Raw genomic sequence first — 27,987 nt, forward strand, 5'->3', positions numbered from 1 at the left:
ATTTTGACAAATTTTCTTATTTTTAACACGCTTTTGTTAGATTCACTTGTATGTATGCATATATGTGTCGGAATCTTGCAATTCAATTATCATTAACTTCCTCTGATCGGATTCTTTTGAAATTTTGTATGTAACCTCAGACCCGATGATAATCACTATTCTGTAAGAAAATTGATTAGTTAACTATTAATTACTAGTTTATTTCAATGTTAATCAACATTTTCCCAGAAACCCTCTAATGTGAGGACGAAAAAAAGCTGGCACAAACTAGAATTTCATGTTCTTGTCTCAGAGATATGAGTCTCAAATAGTTACGCAGCTAATTGTGTTTTCTTTATAATTTTTAGATAACATATCCATGCATAAAATATGTTATGTTAAGCCTAGGAAAACACGTGCATACATAGATTTATATGTACATTAGACATATAATCGAACACTCATACACTTAAATGAACTCGCACATACTATCAGTAAAGAAAGAATCACAACAAATAAATAAAGTAAATTAAAAACTAACAAACATGCAGGCTACAAACACACATGATGAATTTTACATCACTAAGTTCTTACGAAAGAACAAATTTACATGATGTTTTCACAAAAACAAAAAGCTACATCACATCTAAAATACGAGGTGTGTTTTTAAAGTAAGTTCCGTTTTTATATAAAAAAAGAACGAGTACAGATAGAGCTAAGTAATTTAGTGCACAAAAATCTACCACCCTTACGCTATTTTTCGACATTGCTCCCGTGATTTTCCAAGCATTTGTCATAGCGTGGTGCAGGTTTTTGTATACCTATTCATAAAAAGTTACTGCCCGTTTAGTCAACCATGAGGACTCTTACAGGGCTTTGGCTGGAGCGTTTTTGAACATCCTCTGGTCTGCCCTCACCTCGCTCGCAGCATCTTTCATTTGTTTCGGCATCTAAAGTCTTTCCTAGGTGGTCTGTGGCACAACAGCAATAATGAGCTCAGAGAACATGTTATCCCATGGCTGACTACACAGGCGGCAATTTTCTATGAATAGGTATACAAAAACCTGTACCTCGCTATGACAAATGCTTGGAAAATCACGGGAGCAATGTCAAAAAATAGCGTAAGGATGGTAGATTTTTGTGCAATAAATTTCTTTGCTCTATCTGTACTCGTTCTTTTTTTATATCAAAACGGAACTTATTTTAAAAACACGCCTCGTAAGTAAAAGAACAGCCAAATTTGTCCCAAACTTAAGTTTGTCATTTTTAAATTATGCCAGAGATGAAAAGCAATGAGTCCTCAACCCCCCCCCCCTTCAAGTAAATTATTAAGTTTTATTTAAACTCATAAAACAATTATTACATTTTTTAAAAATGTAATATTATAATATGTGTCAAATAAAACTTCAAGAAATTTAAATTCTCAAATAATTCAAAAATGTAAAAGAAAATCACCTCTGGCAAACACTTCTAGTTCTCATTTTATTATGTATAAATGTTAAGAACACTTCATATTTATACATAAGAATGCAAATGAATCAATGGACATAATTCTAAATAATTGCAAAGTGCTACCACTGCACTAAATATTCTTTTCAGAGCTTTAAGTGAATAATTAACATTTTAAAGTTGCATTAAACAATACTCAATATACATTTATACCTAGTTAAAAAAAAAAAAAAAAAAAAACAGAAAATAAGAAACATTTTTACAAGTGTAATAAAAGATAAAGAGGAAGGATTTTTAAAATTTAATAATTTGACTTACTGAAAAAGTAAATTATATGAATATTTATGAATAGGTGGATTTTTAAATCACATTACAGAATGTTTAATGTGGTCCCTAAATTCCCAAAAGTTCATTTAAAAATAAATACATATAAAGGATCCAAAGCAATAGGAGCCACACTAAAACTCACAAAATTTTCTGTTTCATATTTAGATTCTTGTTATACAGTCTCGCCCATTTTCATGAAATCAAAGGGGCCAAATGAAAAAATTTCATTATAGTCATAATTTCTAATAAAAAGTTAAATAGCACACAGTGAAACATAAAGAGGAAATTGAAGCTATTATGTTATAGTCATAAATTCACTATATATGGCTTCAATGAAAAACGGGCATGACTCTCCTGCAAACCAACAAAGTATACATATTAAAAGCAAAACTTCTTTCAAATTAACTGATGATGATGTCCCAGTTTCGTAAATGAGCTTTCAAAAATTTTCTTTTTCAGCTGAGAGTGTTCTTCAAAAAAACTTCCCAATTGTAACTGATGAATATTTTTTCAGTGGTAGTACTCCAAACGCTGTTAAAACATGGTGAAGAGAATGGCACCAATGACAATTTTTAAAATACATTTACAAATGAAGTAGCACTATTAATACAACTTCTATATAAGAGTATACTGTAATTTCTAATTAAGCACAAAACTGCATGACTCTCGTGTGCACTTCATCCACTTTTATGGCATACAAGATACAATCACAACACATAAAGCACTTCAATATTTTTCCTACAGCTAAAACAATACTGAACATCTAAACTTTAATTCAAAGACAGTCTCATTAATATATACATGATATTACAATTGTAACCAATGTTTAATTTTAAAACTCTAATGTTTAGGTATTAACCTCTTCAGATCAACTCTATTTGAAAGGGTAAACAAAATAAAGGGTCAAAAACCAGCAGCACAAAATGGCTGCCTTTCTGAACATTATTAAAAAGACGATTTAACAAGAGAGGAGTCTAAAAATTATCTTTTCTGATTAATGATTAGAGCTCGGATTATATGTGAATGAATATGTAATTGCATAAAAACAGCATTTTTTAAAAAATAACTGCAGTTGAATGTGTTTTTCACTATTTCTTTTTTATAAAAGAAGGATTACAAAAAACTATTTTGTTCTTCATTAATTACAAAAAATCGGGCAACCTATGGGTTTTTCTTGGGTAGTCTGATTTTTCGGGCATATTTTTAATTTGCAGGCAATTTTTAGTTCATATTACATTTAAAAATTAAAACTTACCATCAAAAATAATGGACGAACATTAGTATTTTTATTCAAATGTGAAAACTTATTTGTGTGAATAAAATTTTTTTAGCGCAGTTTAAAAAAATTTTTTAGCGCATATTTTGATTATATTACCGTGCATATAATCCAGGCTCTATTAATGGTATATAAAATTTGAATGCTATTTTTTTAGTTTAAATTTTCAAAGTTATGAACATAATTTGCAACACTGTCTCTCATTTTTCAAAATCGATACAAACATGACATTTTGATACTTTAAAGACTTTTTCAAATCCTAACCTTTCTGGAAAAATATAAAAATACACATTTCTATGAATATCATCAACTACAGCACTTGGGAAAATTTTTATTGCATCCGAGAAATCAAAGTTTTCTTTTATAGAAATGACTTTTTTTTCTCAGGGGTCTTTTTTTAAGTAAGCTTTCAGAAGAGGTTAATTAAATACAAATGCATTTATTTTAGCATTTGCAATTGCTCAATCTCATCTTGAAGAAAAATAATTTCAAGATTTTTGTGTATTTCAATATTTTGGTAGCTAAAATGAGACTTGAAGTGTGCAAATGAAACTGGTATCTTGTCTGCCAAAAAACTGGAACAGTGCTTGTTTTTAGAATGTTTGTCCTCTTGGTAATTTCTAGTGTTGCTCAAAAAAGTAAAACTGGCTCAAAGATTGAACACCAATAATCATGCAAATACTGAAGATTTGGAAAGTCTTGAGCACATGTGCAAGCTTGCGAGGGTTGAAGGTTGGACTACTATGTCTTGAATCTAACTACAGTACTTTGAATAAAAGTAATCTGCAAAGAGATAAAATTTCACATCAGTCATGGGGTTTGTATTTCTTATAAGTATAAATTAATCTTGCATTTCTTAATATTTCTTTCTAAAAATTAAAGATTTCTTTTTTCTAAAAGATAAAGATTTCTTTTTTCTAAAAAATAAAGATTTCTGTCCGAAATTGTAATAAAAGGTTGGTAGGTCAATTTACCTTAAGAAATGAGCAAAGGCAAGTGTGCTAAGTCAGTATAGTGCAAATAAAGACATTCTTTTTTTTTTTTTTTTTTTTTTTTTTTTTTGCAGCATGAACAATGTGAAAGGAAAATTCAAGCTACATAAAATAAACAACCCTTCAAGCAAAGAAGCAGTCTTTGTAAGTAAATTTTGCTGTAAATTAAGGTTTAAAAATACTTTGACGTGGAGGAAAAAAAAAACAAATAATCCAAGGCAGTGTATAAATCCAAATCTCATTAAACATTTTTAACAGATAATCCCCAGATAATGTACAAAAAACTACGGTACTTAATTTTGCATAGCAAAAATGATATATTTTTTCTTCATTTATCAACTTTTCCAAAATTTTCGTTAGCTTTTCAAAATTCACAGACATTTCCCTGATCGATAAAATTCCTCAACTTCCTGGCTCTAATGTTACCGTGTTATCATAATTTCTATTGTAATTGTTATTAACCAATTTAGGAATGTATTTAAAATAAATAAAATAAATGTATAAAAAGAAAAATGTAGAAAATGTTAAATAAGAAGAAAAAACATACCTACTTTTTCTAGTTCAAAGTCCCATTGTAGATAATATTACAAATTTTGTAAAGGTGAAACCACGAGAGACAGCAAGGAAATAAAATTTTTGCAGGCATCACATGTAAAGATAGGCTAAAAGAAAATAAAGAAACAATATTCAATAATTTAAGCATTAAATACAAATGTAAATACAGTTATGTAGTTAACCTTGTTAAACATAGAATGTTAAACATAGTAAACATCTTTCCTATTTTTTTAACTGTAACATTGTAGGTCTTAAGGTATAAGTATGAATCTTCTATTAATATTTTAAATATTTATAGAACAGGAGGCACACAAAATATCCCTGCCGAGATACATCACCAAATGCCAACAAATATCTTCAATTGTTAATAGATAATCACACATAATATCCCTGATGAGATACATCACCAGCAGTAATAAGCATCTACATTTTCTACTAGTTCTTTTTATTTTTAAATCTGTAGATCATGCTCTGTCAAATTTTTTAGTTTATTGCTTTTAAATAATTCAACTGTTCTTCTACTGGTTTTTGTATCCACTGCTGTTAGTTTTAGTTGAACCTTACATAATACATAAATTTAAATGAGTATAAGTGTTCCTTTTTTAAAAAATATAAAAAATTGTAAAATTAGAAGGGAAAAAAAAAAAAAAAGCTTCAGCTCATTTCAGTACACTTTATTATTCTGCTACAGATTTTTTGGGACAATTTGTTTGAGATATTTGAAGAAACGACATCAGAAAGTCAAAAAGTTAATGAAAGTAAACACAAAATACAATGCAAAAAGTTGAAATTTTACTACTTGTAAGAATACAATAGAAAAGTGTTTACCAAGTTTATATGCAATTAAATATCACATTTGAAGTCAGTTTAGATAACAACTATCTTATTATTTAGGGTTTAAGAGGTAATCTATGTATATATATATTAAAAAAGAGTAATGTGAAAGAAATTGTGAAAGGAAGTCTGTGGCGGGCCTGTGTCCAGGAGACCCCATAAGCACCTACAGCCTTGAAATTTGGTGCAAAATTCCTTCGAGCCCTGGAGGTTTGCACCTGGGGTTTTTTATTTTAAATTTTGAATGCGTTTAATTAAATTTTCAAGCCAAAGTTTCCTGAAAATTTAAAGGGATGAAAGATGTTCCAAAAAGATTTTTTTCTGCATAAAATAAACTTTTTTCCAACTTTCTCATTAATTAGAACAGCATGTTAAAGGGTTTCTATTTTAATGTGAAATGTTTAGGCTCAACTCAATTCAAGCCCTTAGCTAAAGCGCAAAATATATTACAAGAGACCACAAACTTTAAAGCGACTTTTTAAACGTACAAAACCGTGGTTCTGCAATGCTCAGGAGCCTCTTAGAACCCAATGTTATGCGCGTTAGTACAAGTTAGTTTAAAATCCGGGAAAGGGTGCTTTTTGTTCCAAACGGAACTTGTAACACGTTTTCAATCTGCTTCTTTCTAATTGACGATTAAAATCTGCATGAATCAAATAAGATTGCGAAGCAATATTCAGAGGTCGGCGAGCAGGGGGGCCGAGCCCACTTGTAAATTTTTTTAAAAAAATGTGTCATGCACTGATTTTCTTTTCATATATACTTGAATGATCAAAAACTATTCATGATCCAAAAATGTTAAAAAGTCATTTTTGAAAAGTTTACTAATTTTGTATGCTTTTCATTTTCCCTAATATTTGTTTCAATGCTAGTACAAAACAGGACAGATTTAGCAAAAGCAGCTAACCCAAGAATTTAAGCTATGATGCTTTTGAAAAGAACAGTTGTAAACAGTCAAAGTTAAGGTAAATTTGCTTTCTGTGGCTTGAAATTTAAATAAAAATTGATTAATAACATTCCAAGTACATTTTATTGAAAACTTTACACTCTAAATCTTTATATTGTTACAAATTTTGATTACATAGACAAAACTTATCAGATAAAATACATGATAGAATTGGAGATGTTCAACTCAAATGCAATATTAAAAGATATCTAATTTGCTGAAACAATAAGAACCAGAAATAAAACTGCAAAATAAAGTTGTAAGACGAAAAAATGATCACGGTTAATGTTATCATTCGCTTAATGTTATCAGAATCACGAAGTCCCGGAACACTTGTATGTTAACACACATTAAAAAAGTCGGATATTGTAATCAGCGTCTTCGTTTATTGTTATCAATTTTTCATAAACTTTCAATTTTTTCCCCGTTTTTGTTCCTCAATTAACAGAAATACATACGCAAACCCTGATGAGACTAACTTTCTGTGTAGCATTTTGTGGTTTTCAATAGCAGTTCAAAATTTTTCTAGGAATGAAGCTACAGAAAGTTCGCCCCCAGTGACCACAGACTCCCCTTAAGAAAACTTTCTTTTGCAACTAAAAAAATTCAGTTGCTGGACATGTTGCAGGCATTAATGTAGGACCTCCATTGTTGCCATTACTTTGTAAACTATTAAAGAATTGTGTCAAGATTAAAAAAGAAGCGAAGTTAAATTAAATTTTAAACAACAAGCAAAACCATGCTAGGAAAGATAGAAAGGCTGAATTTGCTTTGAAACTGGTTTACGAATGTCAGGGAAAACGGTCATATTTTACTTCACCTATTACTATGTGATTAAAAATTGTATAATTTAGCTTTAACTTTTTATAATTCAGATATTTCCATTTGGTTAATTCAATAATTTATAACTTCAAAACTGCGTTCAGTTGAGTCATTGTGATTTTAATTTAAGGTTGCCAAAAGAAATGCACCTTAATTGGAAAAGAATCATTATTTTGTGTCTCCTGGATTCTTTTTGGTTATTGCTATCAAATTATATTTGCCCCAAAGTGATCACATTAAGCAACGCCTACTGTAAATATTTCTTTTTTTTTTTTTTTTGTTATTTTGGGAAGAGAAAATTAATTTTGCACAGCAGTCTTAGAATGGATTACTTTTTTTTTTAAAGCACAAGAGAAAATGGACCTCCCTCCCCCCAAAGAAAAATGCCTTTGAACTCAATAATAAAAATAAATAAAGATACAAAGATAAAAATATCAGCTTTTATTTCACCCCATTAAAAATTGCTTTGAGGACAAGGAACTCTTTGGATTCTGACAGTTTTAAGGATGTAGTTAATATACATCATGAACATTCAACTACAAATCTACATGAACAGTTAAAACTTAAGAAAGTAGAGTCAATATGCATTTTTTTCAATTCTTAAAAACATATAAATGAATTTATAATTCACTAATGAGCTATATGAAAAACTACTTCAACAAATATAATGAAATTTTAGTCACAAAATACATACCTCCAATAACACCAACAATGACCACTCCAATTACAACCATGATGATAATCATCTGCAAATTTAGGTAAGAGACAAATTAGATACCTTAAGAACAAAATGTGAAAGGTAATAAAATGTAATAAAAAGCCAACATGGCAAATTACAAAATTTTCAATCATATTACTCAAAGCAGTAAAAATATAAATACGTAGTTCTGGTAGAGAAAATCAAGCTAAATTAAATAAACCCCTTTGTACTCAAGTGGCGCAATCAAAATTTCAGCTTCAAAAAGGGCAGATACTTTTTTTTCTTTTATCCCTTTAAAATTTTGTGTGTATATATCAGAAATAAAAATTACAACCATGAGGCTAATAATCTGAAAATGTGGTAAGAGACAAATGAGCTAAAACTTAAGAACGTAGTGTCATAGGTACAAAAGTGTAATCAACATGGAAAATTTTTCAATCATATTACTCAAAGCATCAGCAATATTGTCGCCTTAGAACAAGAGTAAGACATCGAAGCCTAAAAATAACAATAAGATATCCTACTTTTCCTCTGATGCTACTATATGTACTTGCAGTGGAGAAAAAGTAAGCCATTATCCTTAAGTAACAGTAAAACCTATATACTCAAGTGACACGATTTAAATTTTAGCTCAAGCGTCAAACAAGGGTTTACTTTAAAATTCAAACAAGGCAATATATTTAATTTTACTTTTATCCTTTTGAAATTTATTCTGGTAGACATTAGGGCATAGTGGTAAGGCATTGGCCTCTAACACCCAAAGGTGTAGATTTGAATCTGGCTCTAGTTGATGGAGTTTTGGATGCAAAAAATTGATAGCATCCCTGTCCTATGATTATGTGGCATGTATAAGATCCCTCGAATATTGGCTTGGCATTGAATACTCTTGACATAATTAAAGTCCTAGTGCAGTCTTGCACCGTAAGAGCTCAAGTTCTACCATCTGATTGCAAAACTGGGCATCAAAATTCTTACGGTAATGGCATTCGCCAATAGTGGTGCCTCATAAAAGAATGGTTAACAGTCTCTGGAGAATGCAATAGGTCTTTAAATGGTTAGTAGCCACTGTGCAGTGCCATTGAAAACAACAACAGTCCTCAGAAAATAAAATTCAGCGGTCTAAAGAAGACCATCTATGTTCTAAAAAATTTCAAATATAAATCAGGGGTGATTGTGATACCATGAAAAAATACCTGAACTTTTTTTCCAAAAAGAAAAAGTCTTTTGATGGGCATATATATATACACATTACATGTATGTACACATTTTTTATATACATAATATTTGTTGGGGCTAAAACTCGAAGTTTTAATTGGACTTAATACGTCCATGTGCATGGAGGGAATTAAATTCTTTTAGTTTTTCTCATTTCTTAAAATTTTTCAAAGAATCTTTTATTTTCCTCCACTGTATCTGAATCCTTAACCATTAATTACATTCATTTACTAAAAGTGCATAAAGATTTCAGAATTAAATAAGTTTGGGGCAAAAGGGGCAGCATGTATTATGATCACTGTGCAATAGGGCTGGGCGATATCCAAATTTTAATACCACGATATATCGCTCTCCAAATATCGATATTTTCGATATATAGAGATCGTTAAATTCAACATTTTATGGGGGGGGGGGGGGACTGCAAAACCTGTTACATAAGCATCTGCAACAGAGAAAAGCTATAGGCTATCTTGGTGAATAAATATTTCAGCATTTTATTCTAATAATATAGCTACAGCAAGGATTTTCATGTGTTTGTGTCGGGGGGGGGGGGGGGGGGGGGGGGGGGGGAATCATGAGGCAGATTATACAACAAACTTTTGAAAAAATTAATTTAGAATAATTTAAGTCTCTTTATTAGTGGGTAGCAATTCTTGAGGGAAAAGGGGGCTTGGTAAAATTGAGGGCTGCCAACGCAGTCGGGGGAATGGGCACCCCTTGTTACGTCACGCATGAAATGTCTATTTCATTTATTTTCTTTATTTTTCTATTTTTAGTGTTTTACGTTTGGCAACGTTGGTTGTGAGAGTAATTCAAAAATATGGTCGAGTTCGCTTGAAATGCAAAGTTTTAATGGTGGAAATAAATGTCTCGTTGAAAAGTAGCTTAATATTACTGATTATTTTTGACTGATCAATCATTACAACGCCTGTATTATTTATTAGGGTGATGGTATCATCAGTTTAGAAAGCGTTTTCACGTAACATCTGGCGTCCGTGACAGGACTGTTGTTCTGGATTGATATTTTGAATTCAGCATATTGGAATGGAGCTGAATAATTTAAAGAAGCTTCGCAAAGCTATTCGGTCTTCTTTCACGAGAATTGTTTCAAGAATAAAAATTCAGCTGGAATCTGCCGAGGCAGATAAACATGAAGTTCAAGTGGCTTTGACATTATTAGAAAACAAATGTGCTGAGTTAAAAGACATTAACGAAAAGATTTTAACGCTGCTTCTAAACGTTGAAGACGCAGATTTAGAAGAAGAAATGCAAGCTGTAGAAGAATACGATTCAAATTTTGTTGATATTCACACGAAAGGTATGTCAATTATTAATGTGCCTTTATTAGTAAATGAAAGCAGTGATACATTTTCTGAAAATAAGAATAAGCGGAAATTCAAATTACCTAAGCTAGAATTCAGAAAATTTGGCGATGATATTAAAGAGTGGCTTCCCTTTTGGAGCCAATTTCAGAAAATTCATGACGATTGTGATATTTCGGAAGATGATAAATTTCAGTATCTCATTCAAGCCACTGTCAAGGGTTCCAGAGCCCGAGAAGTAGTGGAAAGTTACCCACCCATTAAAGATAATTATTGTAAAGCCATTGACAGTTTAAAATCAAGATTTGGGAGGGAAGATCTCTTAGTTGAAATATACGTAAGAGAATTGTTGCAATTGATAATCTCAGTACACCAAACACGTCAGAACATTTCTTATTCATCTTTATATGATAAATTAGAGTCGTATTTGCGTGCACTTGAAACATTAGGTGTCACTACAGATAAGTGTGCATCTATGTTATTTCCTTTGGTAGAGTCATGTTTTAATGAAGATTTTTTGAAAGCATGGCATCGTAACGTAACTTTGGAGTCAAAAGATGATTCGAAAACACGTCTTGATAGTCTAATGAAGTTCTTGAAATCCGAGGTTGAAAACGAAGAAAGTATTAACCTGGCAGTATCTGGTTTTGGTTTACTTAGAAATAAAAGTTCTAAGGAAAATATAGAAAAGAAGCGGATTAATTTAAACACTTATAAGGACAAAATTCATACTGCATCTGCGTTGACTGCCAGCACTCATACAAGTGATTTTAAAAGATGCGCATTTTGCGATGGTAGACATTTGAGTTCGAATTGCTTCTCAGCTCAAAAAATGAATTTAGTTGAAAAACGGAAAATATTGAAGGATAAGGGTTGTTGCTATCTATGTTTAAAACCTGGTCACCAAGCAAAATTGTGTAGAAGCTATTTTAAGTGTACTAATTGTAATAAACGACATTTGACGATAATGTGCGATGAGTTTAAATCTGACACATACAGGCAACAACAAGAAATGAAAGAAACGGCAGTTGAAGAAAAATCAAAAGATGTTACCATGACAACCATGAGTAAAAGTCCAAGAGTTATTTTGCCTACGTTAAAAGTGAAGTTGGTCTCCACTTCCGGCCATAAAGAGATAGAAGTGAATGCTATTTTAGATACTGCATCGCAGCATTCGTATATTTTGAAGGATTTGGCGGCGAAATTATGAAAAAATTGGTGATGAAGTTGTAATTCACTCTTTATTTGGCGGTATCGAAACTGAACAACGACAGCAAAATTGTTACAGAATAAGGCTAAGAAAATTGGATGATACATTTACTTGTAATTTTGAAGCTTTAGATCAAGACATGATATGTAGTAATTTAAGTCCAGTCAAAAATGGACCTTGGCTGAATGAGCTAAAGAAGTTACATGTTTCTCTTACCGATGTTGATGAGAATCCTAAAGCAATTCATGTACTAATTGGCGCCGATGTATATGGGAAACTCGTAACTGGAAAACATGAAGTTTTACCGTGTGGCCTAGTAGCCATAGAAACTTTTTTAGGATGGACATTACTTGGGAAGTCACCCGAAATAGAACGAAATACCAACACAGCGATGTTGGTTACATCACTTTTTATTAAAGAAGCTGATATTTCAGACTTATGGAAATTGGATTTGATTGGCATTAAAGATCCAATTGAAAGACTCTCAAAATCTGAGCAAGAAGCTATTGCTAAAAATCACTTTCTTGAAACTGTTAAATTTACTGACAATCGTTATGAAATTAGTCTCCCTTGGTTAGAAAGTTGTGCACCTTTACCTGACAACATAGATCTGGCAAAAAGGCGATTAAATAAAGTAACTGAAAAACTTCTATTCAGCAATCATTATGATGCATATGAAGATATTTTCCATCAATGGTTGGAAGACGGCATGATAGAAGATGTTCCGGAAACAGAAATTAGTTCGTTCGGAAACTATTTACCTCATAGACCGGTGTTTAAAGAAAGTGCCACAACTCCTATTCGGCCAGTTTTTGACGCATCTGCTCGGATGGCCAACCAGCCCTCATTAAATCAATGTTTACATTGTGGTCCAAACTTAATCGAAAACATCCCAGATATATTAATGAGATTTCGCATGAAGAAAATTGGAATAGTAGCTGATATAAAGAAAGCCTTCCTCCAAATCGGTGTGTGCAAAGATGACAGAAACTACTTGCGTTTCTTGTGGTGGAAAAATAAAGATTGTAAAGAGTATAGAATGTTTCGCCACAAAAGATTAGTGTTTGGAGTGAAAAGCAGTCCTTTTCTTCTTGAAGCCGTTCTGAACTTTCACATACAAAGCTATGCTGAATCCTGCCCTGTTGTGGCTTCTATTCTTACAAAAGGATTTTATGTGGATAATCTCATCACCAGTATAGATAGTGAAGAAGAAGTGAAACTGTTTGTTGATGGAGCCAATGAGTTGATGCTTCGAGGTGGCTTTGAACTTCGGTGCTGGGAAAATTCGTCATATGGCAAAGAAGATGAAACAGCAGATGACTCTAATGTTCTAGGTATGAAATGGGATAGCTCGTCTGATGTTCTTAGAGTTAACATGACATGGTTTGATGAAGTTCACTTAGAGAAAATTTCGAAACGAGCTTTACTGTCGACAGCACATAAAATATTTGATCCGATGGGGTTTGTTACACCCGTGACACTTTGCCCAAAGCTCTTGTTGCGAGAAGCATGGCAACAAGGTTTAAACTGGGATGAGGAAATAGCAGAGGATTTGAGAAAGAAATTTCTAACCTGGTTTGATTGCCTAAAAGATCTCAATTCAATTAGTTTTCCTAGGTGGATAAAATTTCCTTTAACTGACACTCATTCATGTTCTCTGCATACGTTTTGTGATGCAAGTAAAGATGCATATGCAACTGTTGTCTTCTTAAGAGTGCAAATAGAAGATAATGTAGACGTTTATATCTTAGCTTCAAAATCTCGCTTAGCTCCGACGAAAGGTGCGACCATTCCTAGATTAGAACTTTTAGCGGCTCTGATTGGAGCGCGATTAACAAAACACATCATTGATTCATTGGGTTGCACAAGTATTAAAGTGAATTACTGGAGTGATTCGACAACGGTACTCACGTGGATAAGCAAAGAGGAAAATTGGTCCATCTTTGTCAAAAATAGAATTGATGAAATTAGAAAATTAACTTCCACGACATGTTGGGGATATGTACCAAGCGAAGACAATCCTGCCGATTTACCTTCAAGAGGTTGCAATGCGAGTTCCTTTTTAAAAGGCAGATGGTGGGAGGGGCCACATTGGATGAAAGATCCGATTGAAAATTGGCCATGTTCCCTTGTAAATTTTCCGCTTATTGACGAAGAGCAAGTTATTAAAGAGAAGAAAAAATGTCCAGTTTTGTTAACTACCGCAAAAATAATGAACAAATCAGATTGGATGCATCGCTACTTTTCAGACTATAAACAGATAGTTCGTTTAGTGGCATGGATTCTTCGCTTCAAACATAATTGTTCAGTTAAACAAAATTTAAGATTGTGTGGAGAGTTGAATTCTCACGAATTTATCGAAGCTGAAACGAGAATTGTAAAAGTAGTACAAGAAGAATCATTTTGTGAAGAAGATAGAAAGATACGCAATCTCGAAACATTTAAAGATAGTAAAGGTGTCATACGTGTTAGAACAAGGATTTTGTACCGAGATGACACAGACGATTTTCTTATGCCAGTACTACTTCCATCAGAACACGAAGTCACAAAGAGACTTATTTTGTATGAACACAAAAGCAACTGTCATGCTGGTACACAGGTTCTTTTGAATATATTGAGAGAGAAATATTGGGTCCTAAATGGTAGGAAAACTATTAGGAAAATTTTATCGAAATGCGTTACTTGTTTAAGACACAAGGCAAAGTGTCTTCAGTCAGACCCGACACCTCTTCCAGCCGATAGAACAAAAGATGCAGCCGTTTTTCAGATCACGGGAATAGACATGGCAGGTCCAGTTTTTATAAAAGAAAAGCAGAAAATCTGGATAATAATATTTACATGCGCAGTCTATAGAGCGGTGCATTTAGAATTGGTGAATTTTGCATCTACTGAGAGTTTTCTGATGGCCTTTAAGAGATTTATGTCTCGACGTGGTAGAGTGTCTGTGGTATATTGCGACAACGGCCCAAATTTCGTCGGTGCGGCTAATGCACTAAAGCTTATTGATTGGAACCAAGTCCTAAAGTCTGGAGCCGTGCAGACTATTGTATGGAAGTTTAATCCCCCTGCTGCCCCATGGTGGGGCGGTTGGTGGGAGAGGCTCATTAGAATTGTTAAAGATCTTTTAAAGAGAGTCTTAGGAAAAGCATATTTGACATATGAAGAAATGTCAACAATATTAACCGACTGTGAAAGGATCGTTAACGCGCGACCAATGACTTATGTTTCTGAAGGTGATAGTTTAAGACCTCTATCCCCAGCAATGTTTTTGCATGACATTAAAGAGACTAGTTTACCAGATATAGAAGTTTTAGACCAGAAATCACTGAGTAGAAGAGTGAAGTACAGACAAAGAATTTTGAATGATCTAAAGAAAAGATTCAGATCAGAATATCTCGGACAGCTTGTACAGAAACCTAAAATCAAAAATCTACGTTCCCTTCGAATCGGGGAAATAGTACTGATCGGAAGCGATAATGCTAAACGTGTTGATTGGCCTTTAGGAAAAATTACCGAAATTATCCCTGGCAAAGACAACAAATCTCGACTTGTAAGGGTGAAAACCGAACGTTCAACATTTCTTAGACCCATTCAACGAATATTTCCGTTGGAAATACCGTCAATAGATGACTTGCCTGTTGACGAGATTGCTGCTGCAGATAAACCATCACGATCAGCAGGAATCAAAACTTCAACCTTAGTTCCTGAGAGGGAAGTCAAGGACTGTGAATCGAAGACTTACGCTACAAGAAGTGGTAGAGTTGTTCGAAAACTTCAAAAATTGGACTTATAGACATACATTAAGAACTTTAAAGTTAATAACAATTTAATGGTTTTATATGTTGAGTTGCTCCTAACTCAAGGTGGGAGAATGTTACGTCACGCATGAAATGTCTATTTCATTTATTTTCTTTATTTTTCTATTTTTAGTGTTTTACGTTTGGCAACGTTGGTTGTGAGAGTAATTCAAAAATATGGTCGAGTTCGCTTGAAATGCAAAGTTTTAATGGTGGAAATAAATGTCTCGTTGAAAAGTAGCTTAATATTACTGATTATTTTTGACTGATCAATCATTACAACGCCTGTATTATTTATTAGGGTGATGGTATCATCAGTTTAGAAAGCGTTTTCACGTAACACCCCTAGTTACATCATCTGCATATTAAGATATGCAACAGAGAAACGCTACTAGACATCTTGAAAAGAAAATATTAAGGGGAAAAATATCAAGAAACCCTCCTTCCTCTTCTTATCTAGCCTTTATTCCATCTCCCACCCCAGCTGTTCTTCAATAAATACCATAGAGATTGCAAAACATGACGGTAGCTTACGCTTTATACCAAACGAAACGTCTTCAATTTGGACTTTCGGCGTTTCATTAAACATCGACCTAAATTTTACAAAAGTGGGTTTTTCTGAAAATATAGGAGTTCTGGTATTTTGGAAGATGAAGATACCGGAAACCAAGATGAAAATACCGAAACACAATCACCCCTGAATAAATGTAAGACAAAGGTAAAAAATCCGACAAAGACACCTCATAACTTCTTTTTATGTATATTAAACTATATAGATATAGTTAATAACTAAAAATTGAATTCAATTGCTGTCAATTGTTGTATTAATTGACAATAATTAATTTTTAAATAACTTTGGCAAAATAAATAATTATAATGTCACAGAAAAAACACTAAAATGGTACTACAGTAAAACCTGTAAAGTTGACCATCTGTCTAAGTTGACCGCTATTTTCAGGCATGGAATTAGATCTATATCATATAATTCAACCTCTATAAGTTGACCACTAAAATAGTGCACCTCAAGTGGTCAACTTACAGGTTTCACTGTACTTCTTTAGGATAATTCACTTCAGTTCTCTTTTTGGCACATCATACATTGTATTTTAGTATGATTGATGCTATGACCTCTTATAGTCAAACACTGGAGTATTTTTAATCACCACTGTGGCGATTGGTACCATAAATTTTTGGTCGCTGTTTAAAATTTCTGGTAGCTAATTGGGGAGTAGAGACAGCAAATCCACACCTTGGTGTATTTATAATCATGACTTTTAGCTTTTCAAGTAACCGAAGTCAAATCTTACAAGCAATTCCTGGACAATAATGGAGTCTGATCTATTGCTACCCAACGGTTGCAATCTCAGCCAGCAATGGGCTTCAACAAGAGTGTACTATATCTCGTGCTATGCTGTGATAAACCCTCAAAAAAAGTGGTACCTATGTCGTCCAAAATACTCTTAGTATTCATCTGAATTATTTAATCAAGGTTAGTTTCAAATGGGTGATTCCTTTTTTTCATTGCTGCAATAAGAACCTTCTTGATGGATAGCCTGGTATTTGTTGCTTTTGCTTGAATTGATCTAAATAATTAATCTAAGCCAGATAAAGCTCACTAGATAGGTTTTAAGCACATGTAAAGAAATAATTTCATATTATACTAGTGGTACCCGCACGGCTTTGCCCGTAATAGAAAAATTAAAAGGTCTTTTGGTTCGCCTGTATATTTACAAATAATGTATGGTGAATTTTCTCGCTAATTGGCTTGTATCCATGTTACGGTTTCACGTTATGATAATTTCGTATCTCACCAATTCGCTTATGCCCATGTTACGGTTCCATGTTATGATAATTTCGCAATTTACTCGTCCATTTTATGATATTTTTGTTCTTAAAATTGGAATAGAAAAAGAACCACATTGAATTTTCGAAAAATCGCTTCCAGATGCACACTTCCATGCTACAAACTTTGTGCCAAATTTCATGAAAATCGGCCAAACGGTCCAGGCGCTATGCGTCTCACAGAGATCCAGACATCCTCCGGACAGAGAGACGTTCAGCTTTATTATTAGTAAAGATAAAGAAAAAGCAAATGTTTTAAGCTGCTTGGTGTCAGAATGCGTTTGATTTATCTATTGCTCATTGAGCAGTTGTTTGCAGCGCCAGATTCCCAATTATTCAAATATCCCCAAAAATAGTTCCCTGAATCAGCAAAAGTCACTCAATCCTCCCCCCCTCCCGATGTAAAATAAACATTCTTCAACTAAAGTGACTAAACACTCTTTAAAAACCAAAAACAATTCTTTGCAATTTAAAATATTTCGCCAGATAAACAATAAATTACATTAACAGTAGCTTTAAAATGTAAATAAATAATCCTGCAAATCTATTGTTTATGGCCAAAGTCGCCAAGCCACCACGTTACTGTAATCCAACCGATCAGTGAGCGAAGCGAACTCCGACCGATTATCGGTCCGATCTTATGACCGAAAACTTTTAAATCCCACTCTTTCGCTAAGCATTTATCTCACTTACTATCTTTTCTGGCGTACTTGAATGATTTTCATATATTGCCTAATTTGTTGTTTCCACCCAAGATTAAAATCTTACACTGCACTGATCTTTTGTGTACATCTGGACGGAAATTTTTTTTTATTCTTTAAATTCCACCATCTTTTACTTTAATAATGTACTAATTAGTTTAAAAATCCTTAAAGACTTCTTCCAGCAGAGCAAAAACTCAGACGGAATTGAGCCGAGAAACAAATGTGGATAGGTACGGTACTTTCTGAGTATTTGGTTATTAAAAGACACGTTTTGCGTGAACTTTCCAGAAAACAGCTGCTTTTTGAAAAGGAGAAATAAAACGGTCTGATCACTTTGCAATGTCAACCTCAAAATAAGATGTTAATAGATCAAGCATTTCACACTATCAACTATGTTTATTAAAACAATAATGTCAATTGGAGTTGAAAGCTTGTATAGTACATGGAGTATGATTTCTGAAAGGATTTTTCTCCAAATATACAGTAAAGATTGCAATATGTTTGAATTCACTTTCTATAGATCATAAATAGGAAACACGGATAAGTAAAATATTTTAGGAAACACATTGTTGCTCACGTATATGAAATGTGATTTAGCAACCCTTGCTAATGACTGGGTGACAACTGTTGACACAAACCCTAGTTATAACAGGTCATGGATTAATAGTTACTTTTAAAAGATCAAAATGCAACCATTCATAAGAATGTACTAATTAAACAATCTTTTGGTACAACTTACAATGGATAAAATGTATAGCTACACAAAAACAAATCTTTTACGTCTAAAGTTAATTATTCCTTAAAGAAATCAATCATTGATTAAAATCCCCCCCCCCGGTGACCCTTCCTAATAAAACCCACATTATTAATACATATTTAAAAAAGGCACTTTTCTGTTACAGGCACTCTAGTGCTTGCAGCTTCTGTTACTAGCAGCTTTAATGGTGCCTGGTGACTTTCTAAGTTGATGAAAACAGAAAAATAGCAGTTTTCATTGATGTTTTCTCATTATTTTTTAATTTAACATTAAGATGGAACATTCATCGTTTTTTAATGGGTTGATATATTTATTTGGTAGATTGCTTTAGATTTTAATGGAGCTTTTAATTTTGTTTGATTTAGTAGGTGTTTTATTTTAATAAATAAAACTCTTCACATAATTAAACAGCTTGTTTCCCTTACCTATATAGCACATTATTTTACTTTTTAATAGCTTAATTAACTAAATGAGCTTTTTTTATTTTAGGCTCTGTTTAAGATCTTGTTTTGTTTAAGAGTCCACCAAATGAACAAAATAATGTATTGTATTGCCAAACAAGTAGTTTCTATGTAACATTCACCAAAGCAATTCGCCTTAATTTGATCAAGAATGTGTTCAAAGCGGAGACAAATGGTGTAGTGTTAAGAGCTCTTGCTGTCGAAACAATAGAATCCTGTTACCCCAGAGAGAAATGGTTGAGAATATATACTGATGGCTCTAAAGTGAATGGATGTGTTAATAATGGTGCTGGTGTTTACTGTGAACTTTTTTCCTTTTACACCCCCATTGGCAACCATAGATCAGCTTTCAATGGCGAGATTGCTGCCATTTGCCAGGCCCTGTCACAGCTCCAGCCTCATTTAGACTCTTTTTCAAAAGCAGTTGTATTAACGGACTCAAAGGCTGCACTCCAAGCTATCAATACACCTAACCACTCCCAAACTTTAACCACCGGTAATTGTTTGAAGCTCCTTAACCGGATTGCCAGAAATAATAAGACAGTTGTTCTTCAGTGAATTCCGGCCCACTGTGGAATCCAAGGTAATGAGATGGCCGATTTTTTGGCCAAAAAGGGAGCATCGGTTCTTCAGAGAACCAATCTTAAGCTTCCATTTAGTAACATCAAAAGCTTAATAAAGAAAATCTTTAAAGACACTTTTCACGAAGAACTCGAAAATCGCAACAGCAATAAACCATGGTTTGAGCTGATTCTGAATGTCCCTAATTGGCCTAGGATGAAATCTGTCGCCATGTTTCGTTTATTATCTGGCCATGATTGCCTACGAAAACATCTCTGTCATATCAACATGGTTCCTGACCCTTCCTGCACTTTCTGTGATCTCCACGAAGTAATGGACATGCCTCATTTGTCCAGATGTCCTGCTCTCCCTCGGACATCCATCTGGGAACGCTATTGGATTGCTCGTTTTCATTTATAGTTTTGTTGTTATCCTTTTGATATTCAACTGTCTTTAAATGTGCCATTGGAAATAAAAACATTCACCAAACCAAACATGGAGACAATAAATGAACTGAGCAAGTAAATTAAGATAAAAATGTTTAAAAAACCCTGACAGAGTTGCAAATGAAGAATCAAGAGGAAAATATGAAAATCTTTTTAAAAGCCTTATACTATTAAAAATCAATTACAAGTATCTTATTCCTTAACAAATATAAACTGGCAACAAATAAACATTTTAAATCATTGTGTTCTCTTTCCTTGTAGGCCAACAATGAATTCGGTTACCAACCACGTGAATAAATGCTTAGCCGTATATAAAATCGGTTTCAAAAAAAAAAAAAAATTTGGAATTTGAATTCTACATAACATGGAAGTTCCAAACATATTCTATCAGACACAGAAAAAATTACTCTTTATTTTGGCACTAAATTTTTAAGTATTTAAATATGTTTGCACTGCAAAAATCCTTTTACAGGTTTTCAACTAATATTTTTGTTAATTAATGTCATCTGATGATTCAACCCAGCTAAGAACACTCTCGATCAACTCTCCTTTCACACAAAAAAAAAAAAAATAAATAAATAAAAATCGGTCCATCCTTTTAGACGCTAGAGTGCCACAGATAGATACACATATACAAAGGCACGTCAAACTTATAACCTCCTTCCTTTGTGTGTCGGGAGTTAAAAATAATTGCCAAGATTAAAAATGCACCTAGAATGAAATACCTAAAATACTTTGAAGTTAGAAAGAAAAGGGGGGAAAATCCATTAAAAAGAATAAAAAAGTCATAACACTCTTTTTTTGCACACTGAATCATGCGAACATTGCAAACTTGATTCAATGTTGAATATGTTAATGTACTGCATGTTTTCAACTACATTTGGCTTAATTTCAAATATCTAGCTAATTTAAAAACCATGGGAAGATCATCTTTGACTAACGAAGCAATGATACGCTGGTAAGGAGCTGCTTTACAAAAATTTATGAGAATACAAACAATTCTAATGAAAATTTATTTGCTTCATTCATTTCTGAAACATTAATGTTTATATCCATCCGGAATATAGCAAATAAACACTTTTTTGAGAGAGATTATTGAGATATTTTGAACCATAAAATTTTACTTAAGTTTTTGAAATCTTATCAATACAAACTATGACATTTATGAGTAGTTGCTTTACCTTGCAATTTTTCCACCAGAACTTCCTTTTCAATTTTCCTGCCTGTTGCTCAAACTGTGAAGCCCCTTGTTGAAGCGCTTCTGTAAAATAAGCAAGAAAAAAAAAACTTAAGTAAAATAAATTAATTAAAGATTACGCTGAAATGTAAGATATGAATCAATTCATTAACAGCTGTGGTTCCTAACCGGCAGTTCGTAAGTGTTTCAGGTGTGGTCCACAGGAGAGTTTGGTGACTACTTATATAATCAGGTGACTGTACTGTTAATTACAATAGTTTCTTAATAAACAAGAGCTTGTTTTGGAAAAATTGTATTTAATCACCTTTGTACATGGTTACAACTGGTAACATGTAAGAAATAATGAGTTGGGTGGTCTGTAGTAATTCATTTTCTTCCAAGGCTAATAGTTAAAGCTTATTTCAAAATTTTAAAATACATTAATAAGCGTGGATTTCATCATGTCAGCCAATTAGAAGCCAAGATGGCCAAGTTTAGAAAAACAAGTAAAAAAAATTAATGGGGTACATAATAACTCAAAATTTTTAGGTTTATCAAGTTAATCAGAAAAGTTTATGATGATTATTCTATTTTTTTTAAGACATGGCTTTAAAAACATGATTAAAAACTTGCTACAGAATAAAAAAATTATGTCACCTAAATTTACAAAAGAATTCTCAAGACTGTGGTAAAATCATTCTGATGGAAAATTAATCAAACAAAAACTTGAGAAGGATTTTTGAAAACTCCATCACACTTCAGCAGCATTAAAATTGGAGTTTTAACTTTTACATTCCTACTAATTTAAATTTTACATTCCTACATCAAGATCCTTCCGGACAATATACTCCATTGTCATCACAGTAACTTTTTACACACAAATGGATAACACGATAAACAATTGACTCAATATTCTATATTTTCCTCCATTCAAAAAAATTATTGCATAACTACCAATCATTGCACTTGCATGCATAATATCCCGAAAATTGAAAGCTGATTAATTTGGAAAAAAAGTAATTAAAAAATTTGATCACAAATTATATTTAAAAAAATGTAAATCTAGAAAAGGAATTCGATTAAAATACTTTCCTTAATAAATGGCATTGCAAAGAATTATTTAAGCTGCAACATAATATATGCATTATTTAATTTCTTAAGTATTTAAATAAATACGTATATAAATTTCAAGCATCAGTAATTTGAAATTTTTTAAAATACAGGCAATTTGCAATAACTTGAATCTAAAGGGACCACCAAAAAACTGCGACTTATCGGAAGTTCGACTTACCGCTAGTTTCGGTTTTCAACATTTTAATATTAAAAACCATTGAATATTTTAATTAATATGTACATATAACAGACAAAATTACAGAACGTAAGCAAGTTTTTAAACACAATATGCATAGTTTAATCAAAAATATTGAGGGTAAAAAATCAAAAGCATGGTTTTGATTTCAATAATGCTGGAACCATTTGATTAGAGCTGATTCTACTTCAGGAAAGGTGCACATCTTCATTCGTTTCAAATTCGGATTCATGAATTCTACCGTTTTAGAAGTTCTCTCTTTTTCTTTTAATATTGTTGACAGAGTACTTGCTTAGACATCTTTTTAAGAGTAAAGAAAAGTCACTCTGTCTCTCAGGAACTTATTAACAAATGATCAAACTAAATAATGAAGGGGACGCATCCTAACTTAGTAGTCCAGTCAATGAGTGCTCAAAACAGGGGTGTAGCATGCACCGAATATGCGATAATTTTTGACTTCAGAATATTATTAGGGATAGTAAGTAAATATACTAAAAGTTCTCACCCCTAGGGGGTGAGCAAATTTTGAGTTTTTTGAGAAAATGTCAGAAACAGTGGAAAAAAAGTCGTTTAAAATAAAAATTCCAGCGAAATTTCCACACATAGTTGTCAAATTTCCAATCATTTTCCGGGTATATGTTATGAAAAATAGATGATTTTCGGAAAAATTCTGTCTTTTTGTCAGACATTTGCTCTTAGTGCCTCCCAAGATCAGTATTCATGAAAACTCTCAATTACAAAGTTGCAGAGCGTGAAATTTCCTTCAAGTTGATATGCTCCTTTCTGGGTATGTGTTATGAAAAATCGATGATTTTTGAAAAAACTCTTTTTGTCAAACATTTGCTCCTAGCGCCTCTCAGGACCAGTACTCATGAAAATTGTCAACCACAAAGTTGTAGAGCTTTACATTTAATTCAATTTGATATGCTATTTTGTTATGTTTTAATCAACCAATCAAAAGTTACAGAATTACAAACATGCACTTTCAGAGCGAAAAATGGAACACTTGCCATTCAAATTTTAAACAGACTTGAAAGGATTGCGCACATCCTTTTTTCTCAATGAATTCAACGATTGGATTACTTCGACACAAATGATGTTGGAAGGGGGGGGGGGGGGTCGTGAAATTGTGACAAAGGGGGAAGAAAAGAGTAAGAAGTGTGACATCAAGCATTTTTCAATACGAATATGATTATAAAAATTAGTTTATGAAAAGTACTTTGTGACAAATGGGGAGGGGGTCAGAAATGTTGCAAAAAGGGTAACGTCATTTATGGACAGCCCCTTACCAAGAAATCGGATGGAGATTAGCAGAACTATGTATATGCAGTATGAATTACCTCCATACACATAATATTGTTTAACGAAAGTGAACTGAGGAAGTGCAGAAAGCCAGCACTTTCTCAGTAAAATATTTGTTAGAAGTAATTAATAAGTAAACATACTGAAAGTCCCCCACCCCAGGGGGGGAGTCAAATTTTGTGGTTTTCGATTATTTCTCAGAAACAGCAGGAAAAATGTGTTCCGAATAAAAGTGAAAGTTTACTAAATTTACTGTGAAATTGTTTTCATACATATATGTCACATTTCCAATGGTTTTTTAGGTATGCTTTCTTGAAAACCAATATACTTTTAGAAAAGAAAAAAAAATCTCGTTCTTATTGTCTCAGAGTGTCTGTGCCAAGGAATCTTGTGCAGCAATCATATGACAAGGACCCTGATGGTTTTCTGTGTCTTGAAAAATCCATCAACAGAACACTTGAACTGCAAATTCAAACCTGATACCAAAGAAAAACGAAGCCTATGCCCAATCACCGCGACACCCAGCTGACAAGCAATCAAAAACTATGAAGTTCTAGCATGTACTCAATTTGGATATTCTTATTGAAATGAATATTTGACGCTACAGCATGATAATGAAAATTTTAATAATAGAAATGAGGTAAATGTAGCTGACCGGCAGCACCTTTATTTTAATTTGTATTACATTATTACTAATCAAATTTTGAAAGTGTTTATATGAAATATGGACTGACAGTAATTAGGAAATGAAAATATTTTTAAGGTGACATCTTGGTTTTATTCTGAGGTGGAAGGGTCATGTCACCAGCAGTGGAAAAGTTATTCTAAGAAATTGGTAATGTATTGATGTCTCCTTCGTCCTAGATAAATATTTCGATTTCGTTGTTGCTACTGCCCTTGCAATGCAAGCTTGCGACACAGTAGTTTAAAGGTGATTTTCTACAAGTGACCTTCCGGTCACTTGTAGAAAAGCAATCAGTCAAAATCATCTTCAAGATTCCGTCAGGAGCAACATCCATCCAAGAGTTTCAGAACGAGTTGGTTATTCTTCCGTTCCCAAACCCCCAATCTGGTATTTCACCAAAGTTCATAGCTACAGGTGTACCTGGTGGTACGGCAGAGTTAGAGATCAGTCTTGATGTTTGCAGCTACTTTGATAAATGATCTGTAATAGAACTCGTTGAAATACTTTTCTGTGGCTAGAGCACCATACCATGAGAGATACATATGACCCCAGGAGCCTCAATGGATTCAGGGGAAGAACTGTTGGTTTTAGATTTCTGGTACATTTTGACAGAAGAGTGTGATGATAAGTTGGGGATTTGGCTATCAAGAGAACAACCAGGAGGACTTCCTCTCAAATGATAGCTACCGAAGAATTTTGCCATCTGATGATAGCCGTCTTTGCAATATCAATGTCAACATCACCTAAAGCTCCGAGCGTATTTGTATCGTTTTTCAGCAGCTTCATCATTAGCGGATTTGTCAGCTGACTGTTATTATGAAAGTTGGACAAAAACCTTCTTGTTTGACAGTTGTTTCAATTTTTCTAACTGACATTAATGTTCATATGGCTTATACAGTCCTCTCTTTTTGCCGAACAGTTTTGTGTACTTAGTATCCTCAGTAACAACAGTATGTATAGTGCTGACTTTCTGCACATCCTGAGTCTACCAATTCATGCTGCATATAAGTAATTTTGCAAATTTTCATCCGATTCCTTGGTAAAGGGCTGTCTATATTATATACATAAATAATGTCACATTAAAACATTTTTACCCTACTCCCCCCCCCCTTGTCACAAATCAGTTTTACAAGCTACTTTTCATAAACACATTTGTATTAAAAGATGCTTGAATTCACTTTTCTTACTCTTTCCTTCCCCCTTGTCACAAAGTCACAATTTCACGACCTCCCCCCCTCTTTAAACATCATTTGTGTCGTAGTAATCCAAATACTTTTTTGTTGTCCATCAGGATTGTTGAATTCATTGAGGAAAGAGGAAGTGGGCGATCTTTGTCATTGACAATTTTCATGAATACTGATCCTGGGAGGCACTAGGAGCAAATGTTTGACAAAAAGAGAATTTTTCCGAAAATCATCGACTTTTCATAACATATACCCAGAAAATTATTAGAAATTTGACAAATATGTGTAGAAACAGTTTCGTAGGAAGTTTATTAGCTTGAATTTTTGTTTTAAAAGCATTTTTTCCACCATTCCCGACATTATCTCGAAACACCCAAAATTTTCTTCCCCCTCCCTCCTACCTTTAGCTAACCCCATAGGGACAGAGACTTTTAGTATGTTTACTTACTAACTACCCCTAACAATGTTCTAAAGTCAAAAATTATCGCACATTCCATGCACGCTACAATGTGTTCATTGACTGGACTATAGGTCAGCCTTTGAATAAACTTACAATCAGTTGTTGCAACAGTTTGATTGCTTAAAAGCAAATTTGTAGTCCAGCAACATGTCAAAGTGTAAACAGTACAACAAAAGAAAACAAGCCCAATTCATTTACGCATGTCTAACGCCTTTATCGCACATTGGCTCAACAGGTGCTTTTCTTGCTTCAGAGGTTTATTGTGTAGGAATTGCAAGTGAAGATGAATTAATTTCTCTCTCATAATCACTTGTTTGTTTCTTTTTTTTTTTTACTCTTTCAAAATGAATTTCAAGTCATTTTTGAAAAACTTCGAGTTAAAGGAAATTAACTTCGAGCTATTGAGAATAATTAGCATGGAAATAAGGACAAAGGAATCAGGACTTGATAAAAACTTCAAGTTATCGCAAATTGATTATATTATTATGCATCAGGATCCCCAGTATTCTAGGGGATCAATATTATGCCCATTTGGTGCGCTAGTTTCATACGTTTTTATTTCGCTTTCAATTTTCTCCTCTATTAAGGAATTATTATTTTTGTAAGTGCTGGCTGGTTTTTCTAAAAATTTAAACAATTTCCCATTTTTTGTAGGCTGTTTTGGTGACACATCTTTTGTGTCCTTGGCTTCTGATTCAATGCAAATGTTATGAGTCTTTGTTATACTTTATTTCTTCCTAGATAATTTCATTTATTTTATTTTTTGTGCATGAATCATACCAGTTGCATTTGAACCTTGGGTCAAAAATGAAGCCACTTCAAATACTTCCGATTCTTCATAGTGACTCATTCTAGAAGTTATATCTGACCACAGCTTTTTTACTGTCGTATTCGAGTATCGCAAATTTTTGGTCAGGAGGTCTTCAAGATGGTGCTTGAACACTCTTAAAGCAATATAATTGGAAAGCACTTTAAAAAGTAAAAATGAGCATAATAAGTTTTGCTATGATTTCCAGGCATTTTTTTCCCCACATGCATAAGCATTTTAAAATATTTTTATATTCAGTTTTTAAAGAACACTGAAGTGCTTTTATTTCCTCAAAAAACATGAATGTAAAACAAACTAAAATGCAAAAGGCATATATTGACAATATTCTAAGCACAAAACGATAGTTAACATTTAAAAATCATTCATAGATGTTAAAACAAATGTTTTTAAAATCTTTAAATGCAAACTTTTTCTCTTATGTACCTATTAAAAATTATCAGCACTAAAACTATAAAGCATAAATCTAAGATAAAATTAGATGTGAAAATATTTTGAAAAATCATTTATCAACTTGGGAACGCGTTCCTGTCAATGACATCTACAGGGTACAAAATCCACAAACTACTTAAAATGCGGCTTGTTTATGACCCTTCGCTAACGAGCACTTAACAGCAGGGCCTTTGTAAGTTTCTATTGAAGTTTTATCTTTTCCTCAGTCCAGATCCCATCGTCTGCATAGCATTGTAGAGACGCAACTTGAAAGTTTTCACTTTCAGCAAGTCGGGATTACACGATTACGGAACAAAATTACGATTATCTAAACTTAGATTAAAATTACGATTATGCAAGAAACACTTGATTAAAATTATGATTACAAGATTATGAGTGTCCCATTGACAGATTATG

At 33.0% G+C, this 27,987-nt stretch overlaps 1 protein-coding gene across 1 annotated transcript in view; it reads right to left on the reverse strand.

The window, feature by feature from the left end:
- Window positions 1–6,567: 6,567 nt before the first annotated feature.
- LOC129220657 (vesicle-associated membrane protein 3-like) overlaps window positions 6,568–27,987 on the reverse strand; it is a 30,741-nt gene continuing 9,321 nt past the window's right edge. The window contains exons 4-7 of the mRNA XM_054855086.1: window positions 21,340–21,456; window positions 11,357–11,490; window positions 7,875–7,926; window positions 6,568–6,575 (exon numbers count right to left, since the gene is read on the reverse strand). Coding sequence (XP_054711061.1) covers window positions 6,568–6,575; window positions 7,875–7,926; window positions 11,357–11,490; window positions 21,340–21,456 — 311 coding nt within the window. The remainder of the gene's footprint in view (window positions 6,576–7,874; window positions 7,927–11,356; window positions 11,491–21,339; window positions 21,457–27,987) is intronic.

This window comes from Uloborus diversus, chromosome 4 (assembly GCF_026930045.1).
Source record: "Uloborus diversus isolate 005 chromosome 4, Udiv.v.3.1, whole genome shotgun sequence".
NCBI classification, from domain to species: domain Eukaryota; kingdom Metazoa; phylum Arthropoda; class Arachnida; order Araneae; family Uloboridae; genus Uloborus; species Uloborus diversus.